The sequence below is a fragment of the Homarus americanus genome, unplaced genomic scaffold (assembly GCF_018991925.1).
Source record: "Homarus americanus isolate GMGI-L3 unplaced genomic scaffold, GMGI_Hamer_2.0 scaffold60559, whole genome shotgun sequence".
In the NCBI taxonomy this organism is placed as follows: Eukaryota; Metazoa; Arthropoda; class Malacostraca; order Decapoda; family Nephropidae; genus Homarus; species Homarus americanus.
The window spans coordinates 353,058-368,146 of record NW_024752976.1 but is presented as its reverse complement, the minus strand read 5'-3'; the positions used below and the strand labels follow the sequence as shown (position 1 = coordinate 368,146).

The window sequence follows — 15,089 nt, the reverse complement described above, 5'->3', positions numbered from 1 at the left end:
ACCAGAGAGCCATGAGTGTTCAGCGTGTACACCAGAGAGCCATGAGTGTTCAGTGTGTACACCAGAGAACCATGAGTGTTCAGCGTGTACACAAGAGAACCATGAGTGTTCATCGTGTATACCTCAAGACCATGAGTGTTCATCGTGTACACCTCAAGACCATGAGTGTTCATCGTGTACACCTCAAGACCATGAGTGTTCATCGTGTACACCTCAAGACGATGAATGTTCAGCGTGTATACCTCAAGACCACGAGTGTTCAGAATGTACAGCTGAAGACCATGAATATTGAAAGATGAAAACAAAATGTTTATCAGAGGCAAATGAAAAAAAAAGTGATAACATTAATAAGAACATAAGAACATACGAAAATAATGACTCTGCAATAGGCCGGTTGGCCTGCGCATGGCAGCTCCTGTCGAGGAATTAATTGATAAAATGATAACAAAGACAAAGAAATATTAATGATAATCTCTCATTAGAAGTACAGTACACTAATAAGAATAAAAGAAGTGAAGACGAGACCTAAAATAAGAAATTATGAAAAACACGAACAATAACAATGGTAAATAAGAGAATAAAACATATCATGAGTTGCCCTCCCTTAACTATTATCATAAAACCCTTAAACGATCGACAAATGCATCACCGTAGTTCATTTGTCAAGGTATCTTTCAATACCAGGTAGGACGTCTTTGTGCACACTTAGAAAGACATCTTTGTACCCCTAGTGAAACATCTTTGTTTTGGTTTTTACGGGGATTAGCCCACCCGATCACTGACCCACATCGGGGCCTGGGGGGCGAAGATGATGATGATAATAATAATAATAATAATAATAATAATAATAATAATAATAATAATAATAATAATAATAATAATAATAATAATAATAATAATAATAATAATAATAATAATAATAATAATAATTCATAGTAAATACAATTTTAATATAAAATACAAAATTGAAAATAAAATAAAATAAAAATTATAATAATAATAACAAAGAACCACAAAGAAATACAAAAATGAAAACAAATCAAAAGTGAGAAACATTATATGTATGTTGTGTTGTCAATAGTAAGAGAAACAATTGAAACCCTGCAATTGTGTGTAAATGAAGCAGAAAGTCAAATCAGCAACCTGGGACTTGTTCACAATTTCGTGTTGCCATCTAGCAGCAGGGTCTACCATTAGACAATACAATATGCTTCCAATATCTTCCCAGGCAGTAGTACCTCCCTGTTTGGTACCTGCCTAATACTTTTTTTTTCTGCCTACTACCTACTACCTACCACACCAAGTAAGACATGTTTATACACCTAGTAAAACATGTTTACAAATCTTAAGTGTGTTTTTCCCAGTTGCGAAGAGATTGGCTGTTGCAAATCTGTCCGATTTCGTCCTGAAGTAATGGTGTATTCCTAAATGAGTTTATTCATAATTGTTGGGATGACCGTTCCTGACCAGAAATATACTGTATTTAGCTAAATTATTTAAAGATACGTACATTTATTAGTTCAAACATGAGCGCGTAGGAAGTTTATAAGAAATCTTATACATTAATTAACTCTTAAATTCGGGTAGCAAATTCATGTTTTTGGAGGACGCATTTAAGATAACGTATATTTACTCACAATAAGGGTTACTAAGACAAATTACGTATTATTATTATTATTATTTTTACATTATGCAAAAACTAACATTTTAAAAGATCACAATCACAGTGAAATACTGTATTACACGGCTGTCAGAAAAGGCGGGAAATATAACTGTGAACAATATCTGCTGACCATGGCCCCCCCCCAGGCCTGTCACACTCGTCCACCAACCGTGTAATATTTGTTCACTCAGTACAGTATCCATATTTTTCTGGCTAAATAAACTGTTTCAATATCAATATGAAAAACTTGAGATCTATTAATTGTTATCTATTACAGTACTAAATCAAACTAACCTTTATTGTCGAGAAGTCAAGACTCATTTCAGTGAGGAGCTGGTAACTGCGAGATCACAACACAATAACTAATATTTTACATTTCCAACTTTCTGTTCACCACTAAAACATTGTTCACAGGTCACTGTATCCTTCACTCACAGGTCACTGTATCCTTCACTCTCATCTACGCCAAAGCTGCTTCCATTATATCCTTTATCCTCTTCGTCACTGATGGCTCGTCAGACGGTCGGTCACGTATTTGACATTTATTCCGCTTTGGAAATGAGAGATCTTGGATAAGTCCAGTACCCTGAGGTCGGCCCTGTACCCTGAGGTCGGCCCTGTACCCCGGGGCCGGCCCTGTACCCCGGGGCCGGCCGCAGTCACTAGTGGCCACTAGAGGCGGTCAACGCTGACAAAAGGTGGCTAGTGGCCTTATAAGATCTCCCTATTGTTTTGTTTTTTGTAACTCGTTTGTAAAAATAAATCGCAAGGAAATTAAAAAAAAATTATTACGCGAAAATGAAAATTCTAATAAATAAAAGATCGTGGTAGTTATGAACGTTGTATCTCAGCTGTGTTAGTCAAAGACTATAATAAGAAAGACGGGAAAGCATCTACCTCTACCGATAACAAAAAGCATGAGCCACTAAAATAGAGCTCTGATCAACGCCATCTGCTGGCAACGCGGCAAACTAGAAACTGGGCGCAAGAGGGTAACGTATTCATGTTTCCATGGTAACCAGCGTATGTGTATGTGTGTGTGTGTGTGCATGTGTACACATTAAGAACGTCAAGGCAAAGACTTCTAGAAAATATTATTACCTTGACGTTCTTAATGTGTACACATACACACACATATACAATATCACACAGTAAATTCTATATGATCAATGGTATATAACAAAGTGAAAACGTTAAACACAAGCTCAGGGTGATCTGTGTACCACACAGGTGATGGTGACGCCGCGCCATGCACATACCGCCACCTGTTGAGCCCGCGGCCAACTATATGCTTTACGGGGTTTTCGCCTTTCTTTCCTGTCTTCTTATTATAGTCTTTGGTGTTAGTGAATCTGGGGAGACGTTAAGAACAAGAGGAATAAAGACACAGAAAAAAAATACACGAGTTAAAAGAAGATGGTAAAGTTAAGTTAAAGTTTAAAACTAACCAATAGTTGACCAGCAGGTGATAAAATAATAAAGTAAAGCTACGCGTTCACAAAAGACCATACAGCGTGTAGTGCATTATATAATCCAGAATTATGCTGCAGTTTTTACTCAAAATCATATTATAAAACTTGTTGCTGTAAATATTCAATATTTATTGAAAAGAGGAATTTTTAAGGGTCAATATTGACTCAATAATAAGAGTTTGTGAACGGGAGTTGTTTGTGTTGAGGTAGAGGCTTGAGGAAGGTCTTCACGCTGCTCCCTTATATTAGGTGACAATGGTCAGTACTTACCGTTACTGCTGCCTCATAAAGTACTTGTGATTAATGTATAATATATTGCTGAGGCTACTGTGTTAGAGGCGGCGTCTGTTGTCTACCTCGGTTAATGAACACGACTATACACAAAAGTTTGTTTTTCCTGTATATTTTGATATGATTTGGGGACGGATAGGTGAGTTTTCTTAACATAATGCTGGGATGTTGTGCATTTGGATGCAGTAATAGGCTGGATAAAGTATTTAAGGTGCACAGGTTCCCAGCAAGGATTATCCTTGGGTTCCTGGCATAGGTATCAAGATAACATAACAATGGAGGAAACTGCAGCGGGCCTATTGGCAGTCCCATTTACTCCCAGCCCCTATCGCTCATATATCCATCCAGCCTATGTTTGAAGCTATCCAACGTATTCCAGTTAATGATGATGTTTGGTAACTTGTTCCACATGTCCACTTCTACATTTCCAAACCAATGTTTACCTATCTCAGGCCTAAATCTAAATTTGTCTAATTTAAAACCATTGCTACGCGTTCACTTCTGGTTGGATAGTTTGAGTACCTTTGTTTAGCCCTGACTTCCATTTATACACCTCGATCATATCGCCCCTCACTCTACGTCTCTCGAGGGAGTGCAAATTTAGAGGCTTTAACCTGTCTCTGTACTCAAGGTTCCTAATTCCTGGGATTAGTCTTGTCATTCTCCTCTGAATTCTTTCTAGAGGTTCTATATCCATTCTGTAGTATGGTGACCAGAACTAAATTGGGTAATCCAAGTGAGGTCTGACAAAAATAAATAATATAGTTTTAGGATAACTTAGCTAGTCTTGTAACTAACACACCTTTGTATGAACCCAAGTACTTTATTATCCTTGTTTCAAGCAAATACACACTGTTTACTTGGTTTAAGATTCCTACTTATCAATACTCCTAAATCTTTCTCACAGTTGGATTTCTCTATAACAACGTTGTTCATCTGATATCTGGTTTCTCTATTTACATCTAGACCAAGTACTTTACAATTGTCCGCATTAAATTTCATCTGCCATTTTTCAGACCATTCAAAAAATTTGTTTAGATCTTCCTGTAGTTTTGCGGAGTCCTCGTCAGATTAAATTACACGCCCTATTTTAGTGTCATCAGCCGATTTACTTATGTTGCTGTCTACACCGATATCTATGTCGTCTATGTATATAATAAATAATAATGGTCCACGTACTGAGCCTTGGGGAACTCCACTAGTGACGATGCTCCAATCGGATTTAGTGCCGTTAATGCTCACTCGCTGTTACCTGTCCTGTAACCACGCCTTAATCCATTTTAGAATAACTCCAACGCTGTGAGCCACCACTTTTTGTATTATTCTTTCATGGGGGATTCTGTCGAAGACTTTGCTAAAGTTGAGGTATACCACATCATAATCGTGGCCATCGTCCACTAATTCGAAAACAGACAAAAAGAATGTTAATAGATTAGTCAAACGTGAGTGCCCACTTGTGAACCCATGTTGGGAATCATTGATCAACTTGTGCTTCTCCAGGTGATTTTGAATAGAGTTTGAGATTATTGCTTCTAGCAATTTGCCTACAATTGATGTTAAACTGATTGGACAGTAGTTAGAGAATAGTGATCTGTCTTCCTTCTTGAGAATCGGTATTACATTCGCTATCCTCCAAGATTCTGGTACTACACCCGTTTTTAAGGACATGTTAAACAAATTTGCTAAGGGCGTACTAAGCTCTTCCTTACATTCCTTTAATACTCTGGCAAATATCTCATCAGAACCTGGTGACTTATTAGGCTTTAGCTTGTCTATTTGCTTACTAAGATCGTTACTAGTCACTACTATCTCGCTTAATCTATTTTCTTCACTATCTCTGTATATAGTCGGTGCTTTGGGTATCATGTTTAAATTTTCGTTGGTGAAAACTGTTGAAAGATATCTGTTCAGATTATTGCTCATTTCTCCGCCGGTATCTGACTGTATTGGTCCAATCTTGTCTCGTGTCTTAGTTTGATAAATTTAAAAGAATCCTTTGGGGTTTGACTTTGCCTCCTTTGCTACCTTCAGTTCATTATTCCTCTTTGCTTTTCTTATCTCGGTTCTTAACCCTACTGGCCAATACTTTATAATAATCTCGGAGGTAAACTTCACCACGATTTATTCTCCTGCCTATAGCCTTCCTTTACTCTGTAGGTAGTAGGCAGGTACCAAACAGGGAGGTACTACTGACTGGGAAGATATTGGAAGCATAATGTACTGTGTATTGTCTAATGGTAGACCCTGCTGCCATATGGCATCACAAAAATTGTGACCAAGTCCCAGGTTGCTGATCTGACTTTCTGCTTCATTTACACACAATTGCAGGGTCTCAATTATTTCTCTTACTTTGACAACACAACATACATACGGTATATTGTTTCTCACTCTTGATTTTTTTTTTTTTCATTTTTGTATTTCTTTATGGTTCTTTACTATTATTATTATTATTATTATTATTATTATTATTATTATTATTATTATTATTACTGCTACTACTACTACATTTTTGACCCCTAGGCCCCTTTGTGGGTCAGTGACCTGTGCCCGGGTGGGCTAATCCCCATAAAAAAAAAGCACAGATAACTTGTGATATGAAACCAAACATGCTATGATAATGATGTCATTGAAAAACAATATGAGTTCCCTCTCAGTTCTCCTCTTTGAGGAAAAACAATAAGTATATGAACATACCAATGCTAGGTATTGGAAATTAATCAAAACCCACAATGTGGGTTTGTATTCCGACAATATTATCCCCATCATTTATAAATTGAATACCGTAGGTTTAAGAACCTATTATGTGGAAAGAAAAAATACATGGGATTTGCACAGATCCCCACTGTTACGGTAACTGCATGACATCTTGGTCTTACCTCAACTACAGCAAACATAACCTCACCTACACCTAGCCTAACCTAACCTCACCTCACCTACACCTGACCTAACCTCACCTCATCTACACCTGGCCTAACCTAACCTCACCTACACCTGGCCTAACCTAACCTCACCTACACCTGGCCTAACCTAACCTCACCTACACCTGGCCTAACCTCACCTCGACCTACCAGTCTTTCCTTAATTTTTGGAAAAGTTATGTCTTGTTGATTTATGTTACATGCATCCAGAAATGATTTCTGCAGTAGCCCAGGCATCACCACAAACATGAATTTTGTGTGGGTAATTTCAGTAATATATGATATGAACTAACCAAACTTAATCTTTTTCAACCTACACTTGGTCTGGGTAACCCTTTACTGCTTAAAGAAAAAGCTTACCCCAAACAAATAGAAGTTGTAGGATGAGCATTTAAATGTTGTACCAACCTAACCTAAGCTTAATGTGCAGTTAGCTACTGTTAGGTATATCATTAGTTGCTCTTGCATGCACATTCTCTGTTGTTTGTGGCAGATTTTTATCTCTGGAGGTTGTTTTAAAAAAGTGAGGTATGTTTCAGTTATCCATATACAGTAATTGATATTATGTACATTATAACTACCCAGTAAAAGCTACAGTTGGTCAGATTGTTTGCTTATTATTTCTGAACATTATAAACAGAAATCAAGTGTGGAGGAAAAGAATTCAGCAGGCAGGAAGGGTGGGAGGTGGCTCGGTGGTTCATTGGAAGGTAGGGGTAGGGGGAGTCTTGACAATGTTTTATAGAGGTGGTCATTAAGAGTCTTTTATTTTCCTTCCATGCCACAATTTTATTTTTTTAGTTTAATTTTGAGGCAGACACGGCTAACACTCCCTCCCTGTAGGTGAATTAGTCTTGTTCACAACTTTACAATGCAATTTATGTGATTGTTGTTCATGTGTTCACATCTGGATATGTTTTAGTGTTAAATACAGTATATTTGTGTTTCAGAGTGGAGGAGGACCACCAGGTGGGAATGTCCCTCCAGGTTATGGTGCTCCCCCTATGGGGTTCAGAATGCCTCCCCCGGGCCCAGGTATGCCTCCTCGTCTGCCACCGCCGGGTTTCATCCCCCCTGGAGCACCGCCGGGATTACCACCACCGGCGTTCAATGTTCCGCCTCCTGGTTTTATGAGCTCCTTTGGTCAGGCTCCTTCAGGTACATTAAGTTACTTTACTAGTGTCTGCTTCAGAGACATCACTCACAACTCTTGGGGGTAAATTTAGACATTTGAAATCCTGGGTAATAAGGTTAAGTGCATTTAAATATTTGGAATAGAATATAACACGGAAGAATAATTGAAAATGTCATGATAGTTTTAGTGAGTGGAGGTGGTGAGTTGTGGAGTGTGTAAGGTTACGTGTATGGTTGTAAAGTTTGTTCCTTTCCGATTACTATGTGCTTGTGAACTTACTGGCACAGACTTGTCAATTTATAAATTAAAAAGTGTTGTTTTTTGTGAGCCTAAATGTGAGGAAGAGGTGTTGGCTGAAGGTGTTCACTGAGATGTTTTGGTTGTTTGGAACTTGTGTTGAATGTTGAAGATAAATAAAGGCATAGTCAAAGGGGCTGTGTAACAAGTTGTTCTCCTTGGTGACTAGAGCTAATGGGTTTGAGAAGAAATCAATTTATAAATTTAATGTTATGATGGTGTGATATTTCAGGTGAAGGTAGTGGTGCAGTGATCTCTGCTGGTCCTCAGCTCAATACTCCTCCAGCCAGCAATTCTCCTGCTGCCATTCAAGTAGTATCTCCAGCGACCACTCCAGGCCCAGCCACTTCAGCAAGTCCCTCACCTGCCAACATAGCCATGCCTGGTACCCCATCTCCTGCCCTGCCTACCTCCGCCCCCAGTGCCCCTCCAGTCAAGCCTGAGGCTGGGTAAGTCAATTTATGGTGAATTTGTACTTTACCAAGGATTTCTTGTTGCAGACTTCCTGTGAGAAAGTCAAACTGTGTATGAGTTACCACACAGTAGCTGTCATATATTAACAGCACCAGAGTTGAATAACTTCACAGGATTTGAAAAAAATAATTCTTTATAAAAACAATAGGGATGGGTGTGGTGAGGAACATAGACAGCACTTAGTGTATGTTTTGTGTAGTGTACTGTGCAGTACTGTTGTAATTTAAGAGATGGGTTTATCTTGAGAGGGTGTTCATGTTATGTAGTCAGGTATATACCATAGTGCTAATGGGTTCACTGTTAATGAAGAGTTGAATGACTATAGTATTGTGTTATAATATGCAGAGTAGAACAAATATTATCCAATGGAAAATTTTCAGTTCACCGACCAAGGACAAGAAGAGTGTGTGGACAGAACACAAGGCTCCAGATGGAAGGGTTTATTTCTACAATACACTGACCAGACAATCGTCCTGGGAGAAACCTGATGAACTTAAAACATCGGCTGAGGTGAGTCATTCATTGTCTCCTCTCAACAGGATCTCATAAGTTGACCACCAAAGCAAAGGTAATGTAGAAAAGTTGACATTCGAGGAGAAAGTCCGTTTAAAATTTGTGTATGGAAGACCAGATTCTGAATACTGATCACTGTGCAAGAGAATTTAATTGATATATGGATGTTGATTAAGTTCTCGTTGCAACTGTGTAGCATCTGGCTTTCTGCTCCTGGATTATTAAACTCACTCTTTACTTTGGTGTTACTTTCTCTACCATCTTCCTTATTTTGTCATAATTCCTTCAAGTGAAAAGGGAAAAAAAGAGAGGAACACTAATTTTGTGAAGGTACGTGACCTATGAGCCATATCTACAGAATAACCATTCCTTTTACTTAATATTCCTATTAATTTTTTACTTTACATGTGATCATAAGCATGACCAATTTAACTCCTACAGCAAGCATCTTGATTGAACTAGAGACTTGATATACTGTATAATTATTTCAATATCACTTAAACTATGGTACAGTTGCAGCCAAAAGTTTTCTCCCAGCAGTGAAACTGAGTCACAGGAATGATTCTCCGAACTGAATTAACCTGACTGTCATCTGGTGCAGTTGCGTTATTTTATCTCATTTGGGGTCAATGCCTGCTTCAATTTGGGAGGGAGTGAACTTTTTACCCCAACTGTACATCATGAAAGTTATTACCATCAGTCAGTGTTGGTGTAAATTTTGCTGCTTCTATACTATACTGTACTCAAATTGTTAATGTTTACTGTACACAAGTATGATGTTTGTTGCAGTTGTTACTGTCTCAGTGTCCCTGGAAAGAGTACAAGTCAGAAAGTGGAAAGACTTATTACCACAATGTTAACACAAAGGAGTCACGCTGGACAGTTCCCAAAGAGCTGGAGGACCTCAAAACAAAAATTTCCTCTGAAGAAAATGCGTAAGTAATTTAAATTGCCTTTTAGGATTCCACTTGTAGCTATGTAAGATAATGCCCTACAGCTGTATGATTTATGACTCAAGCTGTTGGAAGTGACTTATGAATGTTACCATTATGTCTAGCTCTTTATAGCCTCATAGAAACTCTTGTTGCATTGTTATCATTATGTCTAGCTCTTTATAGCCTCATAGGAACTCTTGTTGCATTGTTATCATTATGTCTAGCTCTTTATAGCCTCATAGGAACTCTTGTTGCATTGTTATCATTATGTCTAGCTCTTTATAGCCTCATAGGAACTCTTGTTGCATTGTTATCATTATGTCTAGCTCTTTATAGCCTCATAGGAACTCTTGTTGCATTGTTATCATTATGTCTAGCTCTTTATAGCCTCATAGGAACTCTTGTTGCATTGTTATCATTATGTCTAGCTCTTTATAGCCTCATAGGAACTCTTGTTGCATTGTTATCATTATGTCTAGCTCTTTGTAGCCTCATGTTTAAACTTATAATTTTTGTAAGTTAGAAAAGTGTCTTTAACCCTTTAAGTAAAATTTTCATGTTTTTTTTTTTAGGAGTAAAACAAGTACTAAAAGTGTCCCACAGGACAAAAAACCAACCTCTGCTATGGACCAAGCCATGGCAGCCACTCTCGCTGCCATCCAAGTTCCTGCCTCAAATAAAGGTGAGGCACATGAGGTTTAATAACATTAGTATTTTTATAATTTTTTATAGAGCTGTTCAGTTAAAATGGCCTTTATGAAAAAATATATAATTTTAATAAGAATGTATAGTTAAAGCTTTAAGTTCTATGTCTGGATGACTTTCCCATTACCAGCCCAGTTTTACAGAGTGGGAACTGGCATTATACAGTACTGTATGTAGGAATTCCAAGCAAACCATTTACTGTAGCTGGCAAGACAGGGCTGCTACTTCCTGTGAGGCAGTTAGAGAACACTGTAACCCATATTGTGGAAATTATATGTGTAGTTCTGTATGTCAGGGAGAGTGTGTTATTGGTGGTGTATGTCAGGGAGAGAGTGTTATTGGTGGTGTATGTCAGGGAGAGTGTGTTATTGGTGGTGTATGTCAGGGAGAGTGTGTTATTGGTGGTGTATGTCAGGGAGAGTGTGTTATTGGTGGTGTATGTCAGGGAGTGTGTGTTATTGGTGGTGTATGTCAGGGAGAGTGTGTTATTGGTGGTGTATGTCAGGGAGAGTGTGTTATTGGTGGTGTATGTCAGGGAGAGTGTGTTATTGGTGGTGTATGTCAGGGAGAGTGTGTTATTGGTGGTGTATGTCAGGGAGAGTAAGTGTTTTGAGTTAGAAATTGTAACTAAATGAAGAGTAACTTCATGCAAGATCTTTCTTGTTTCAAGCCCCAGAGAAGAAGTCCGGCCCACAGGAAAAAGAAGAGCTTGGTAAACCTGCTGTTTTAGGTGCTGTGACCCACTTGTTTATGTTGTTCATTATTACTGTTTCTTGATGGGTAGTGTGTGATAATTTAACTCTTCTTTGTCTAAATTTGTGCGATGAATTAACCCACTCACTCTAAATCAGTCAACAATTTTACTAGTTGTGTTTGAATAAATTTGGGGAAAACTTTTGATTAGGAATTTGTGTAGTGTTATTAAAGCTGTTACTAATAATAGATGTACAGAAACTCTCACATAACTTTACTGTATTGGTGATATCTTTGTCAAGTTTCTTTGTATTTGATTAATGATATGATTTTATTATCACAAATCCTCCCTGTTAAGAAAAGGGGGGATTTAAATGCTGTTAAAAGGGAATCAAAGAGCAAATTTGTAATAGATCTCGAAAGAGAAACTGATTCTATCCTAACAAAAGAAGTTAAGCATACTCGGGGTTTAGACCTTCCCATTACACAGTTGTCACCAAAATTTAGTGGGTCATTTTAGTGGTTCAGATGCAACGTGAAACTGGTAATACTTTTGCAACACCAACGATGCAATACCAAGATTATTGTCATCCATCTTAAAAATATGTAAACAAATTTCCTTGTGTTGCGGCATAAATAGTATGCCAGAGCTTCCCGTTCTCTTGGGTAGTGAGTTAACACAGTATATGTGTTGATGACAGGTGGGAGAGATTAACTGCAGTTCACATGGCAGTGTAGGTCTTGGGTGTTCTTTTTCTTTTTGTAATAATATATCAGAAAACTCATTTGTAAGCAAATACAAGTAAAGGAACACATTCTATGACACAGAAGAAGGCCACAAATGTTCACAGACTTTCCCCTTTGGGCGGGCAGAAGCGGCAGTTACATACAGAGGTCCTTTACTCTTGTGGTGCTTATTGTAAGTGAAGGGTTTGTCATAGTGAACACTGATGCACTTTGTCTAACAGGCATGTATGTGTCACACTTAAATCTGTTACTGTTCTTTAACTTTTAGAGCACAAATATTTCTGCGTTCTATGTGCTGTACTGTACTGTACAATGTTTCATTAGTAAATAATATTTGGAATACAGTACCAGGCATTGTACAGTAAATAGAAAGTTTGGTTCACACACTACCCACAACTAACTTAATATGTTCTCTTACATTTCTTGTTATGCTCATAAGTTAAACTTTTACTCACCTTGTTTTAATCTGCTTTTTGTTTTTCTAACCAGCATGAATATACTTATTATTTTAAGAATATATATATATATATATATATATATATATATATATATATATATATATATATATATATATATATATATATATATATATATATATATATATATATATATATATATATATATATATATATATGTAGTCTTCCTTCTTTCTGGTTTGAGTTAACATTTGTTACATGTAATATATATTGTTTGATATATGTACTGTGCTATATTGTACTGTACTGTACTGTACTGTACTATACTATACTATACTATACTATGCTGTACTATACTGTACTATACTATACTATGCTGTACTATACTGTACTATACTATGCTGTACTATACTGTACTATACTGTACTGTACTATATTGTACTATATTGCGGTATACTGTACTGTACTGTACTGTACTGTACTATACTGTATTGTACTGTACTGTACAATACTGTACTGTACTATACTGTACTTTACTATACTGTACTATGCTGTACTTTTTCTCATATGGGACCTTCACGTATTTAAAGTAAAAACAATTATAGTGGGTAAAATTCTTGCCTTTTTATTATTATTATTATTATTATTTTTATAAAAATAGATATTGATGAAAACTTTTCTATATTTTGTGTGATGTTACATTATTAAACTGAAGGATTGTTATGGTGAGCTTGTTGTCTGTTACTCACATGTTCATCACCACAGGTTGGACTACTTTAGACATTTGAGGTTTTTCCCTCAAAACAAGTCCATAAGAAGTAAAGAAGATGTCACATAATACTTTACTGTACTGTACAGGGGGCCCCCCTATTTGTGGGGGTTAGGTTTGCCCTTAGGACAAATATATCTTTTACCTGTATTGTATATATGTGTGTGTAGACACACACACAAAACACATACAAATAAATAATAATAGGAAAATACTCTCACAAATAATCAGAAACAAATTTATTAAAAATGTGACAGTCTACCCTGAATTCCGTGCTTTATTAATAAAGTAATAAAGCACGGACTGATTATTTGTGAGAGGATTTTCCAATTATCATTTATTTTTGTGTGTTTTGTGTGTGTGTGTCTACACACACACACACACACATATATTTACAATACAAATAAAGGAAATTGCTGTCTTTAGAACGAATGGTTTCCGGTCCCAGCTGCAAAAATGTTGGCAACTTTAAAACTACCCTCAGACATTCTTGGGTACATCTAGGGTGTCATCCATGAATAATAGAGGACCCCAAAATATAAATCCGTGAAGATGGGGGGGGCCTCCTGTGCTGCACTTAACTGTACTGGTGTACACTGATCCACTCAACAACTTAGTTGTGAAGGGAAAGCCTAACTAATTAATGAATTAGTCCCAGCTGCAAATGTCTAAGTACATACTAGGGATGCATGGGATGGCAGAATTTCCTATCTGGCCGGATATTGGATAAGCTGGATATTAAGAAAAATGTCCAGCCTGATACTGGATTATTAATGACAATAAAATCTCCCAAACTAAATCTTTATGACTCAAGGCAACAGCTCTTCAAGCATCTATTAAAGCATTATTTATTTTGTATAGAAGTGGTATTAGAGGTGAAGTGTAGCTGTTTCTCCATCATAGGGGTTGTGAGTGTACAGTAAGTATTGACTCAGAGACAAGGATCTTCTCACCTGTTTTGTCTGTCACTGTGTAGTAGAATAAAGATCATTTGAAGTATGATTTAGATTCTCTTAGTTAACCCATGGGTGTACCTTCCTGCTGGGTGTAGGGCAGGATACAGTGCACCTTCCTGCTGGGTGTAGGGAAGGATACAGCATACCTTCCTGCTGGGTGTAGGGCAGGATACAGTGTACCTTCCTGCTGGGTGTAGGGAAGGATACAGCATACCTTCTTGTTGGGTGTAGGGCAGGATACAGTGTACCTTCCTGCTGGGTGTAGGGCAGGAAACAGCATACCTTCTTGCTGGGTGTAGGGAAGGATACAGTGTACCTTCCTGCTGGGTGTAGGGCAGGATACAGTGTACCTTCCTGCTGGGTGTAGGGAAGGATACAGCATACCTTCCTGCTGGGTGTGGCAGGATACAGTGTACCTTCCTGCTGGGTGTAGGGAAGGATACAGCATACCTTCTTGTTGGGTGTAGGGCAGGATACAGTGTACCTTCCTGCTGGGTGTAGGGCAGGAAACAGCATACCTTCTTGCTGGGTGTAGGGAAGGATACAGTGTACCTTCCTGCTGGGTGTAGGGCAAGATACAGTGTACCTTCCTGCTGGGTGTAGGGCAGGATACAGTGTACCTTCCTGCTGGGTGTAGGGAAGGATACAGCATACCTTCTTGCTGGGTGTAGGGAAGGATACAGTGTACCTTCCTGCTGGGTGTAGGGCAAGATACAGTGTACCTTCCTGCTGGGTGTAGGGCAGGATACAGTGTACCTTTCTGCTGGGTGTAGGGCAGGATACCATCTACCCTCCTGCCTGGAAATCATATGATGATACCCATTACCCTGAAGTTAATATCTGGCTGGATAGGACAATTATTTGGCCAGATACTGTACCTTGTCCGGTGCACCCCCAATATGTACCCCAGAGCCCGACCTGAGGACTTGGTGTTGCGACATGTGAGTCAAATAATGGGAGGTGTTAGACGATAAATAGAACTTAGTATCTAAAAAATAAATTCAATTTATAGTTGTATGCTGTACTGTACCCACACTTACTCCAGGGTGCTGGATGGCCCTTACATCACCTCCTTCTGTTACACTTACTCAACATGCTTGTGCTG

At 38.0% G+C, this 15,089-nt stretch overlaps 1 protein-coding gene across 4 annotated transcripts in view; it reads left to right on the top strand.

The window, feature by feature from the left end:
* The first annotated feature begins 3,243 nt into the window (after positions 1 to 3,243).
* Positions 3,244 to 15,089, top strand: part of LOC121855239 (pre-mRNA-processing factor 40 homolog A-like) — a 46,599-nt gene continuing 34,753 nt past the window's right edge. For 3 of the 4 annotated variants that reach the window (XM_042350125.1, XM_042350124.1, XM_042350123.1), the window contains exons 1-7: positions 3,244 to 3,393; positions 7,295 to 7,502; positions 8,009 to 8,225; positions 8,631 to 8,760; positions 9,553 to 9,698; positions 10,271 to 10,380; positions 11,074 to 11,133. In XM_042350125.1, coding sequence (XP_042206059.1) covers positions 3,391 to 3,393; positions 7,295 to 7,502; positions 8,009 to 8,225; positions 8,631 to 8,760; positions 9,553 to 9,698; positions 10,271 to 10,380; positions 11,074 to 11,133 — 874 coding nt within the window. In that variant the 5' untranslated portion in view covers positions 3,244 to 3,390. The remainder of the gene's footprint in view (positions 3,394 to 7,294; positions 7,503 to 8,008; positions 8,226 to 8,630; positions 8,761 to 9,552; positions 9,699 to 10,270; positions 10,381 to 11,073; positions 11,134 to 15,089) is intronic. The other variant, XM_042350126.1, reaches the window with a different exon arrangement.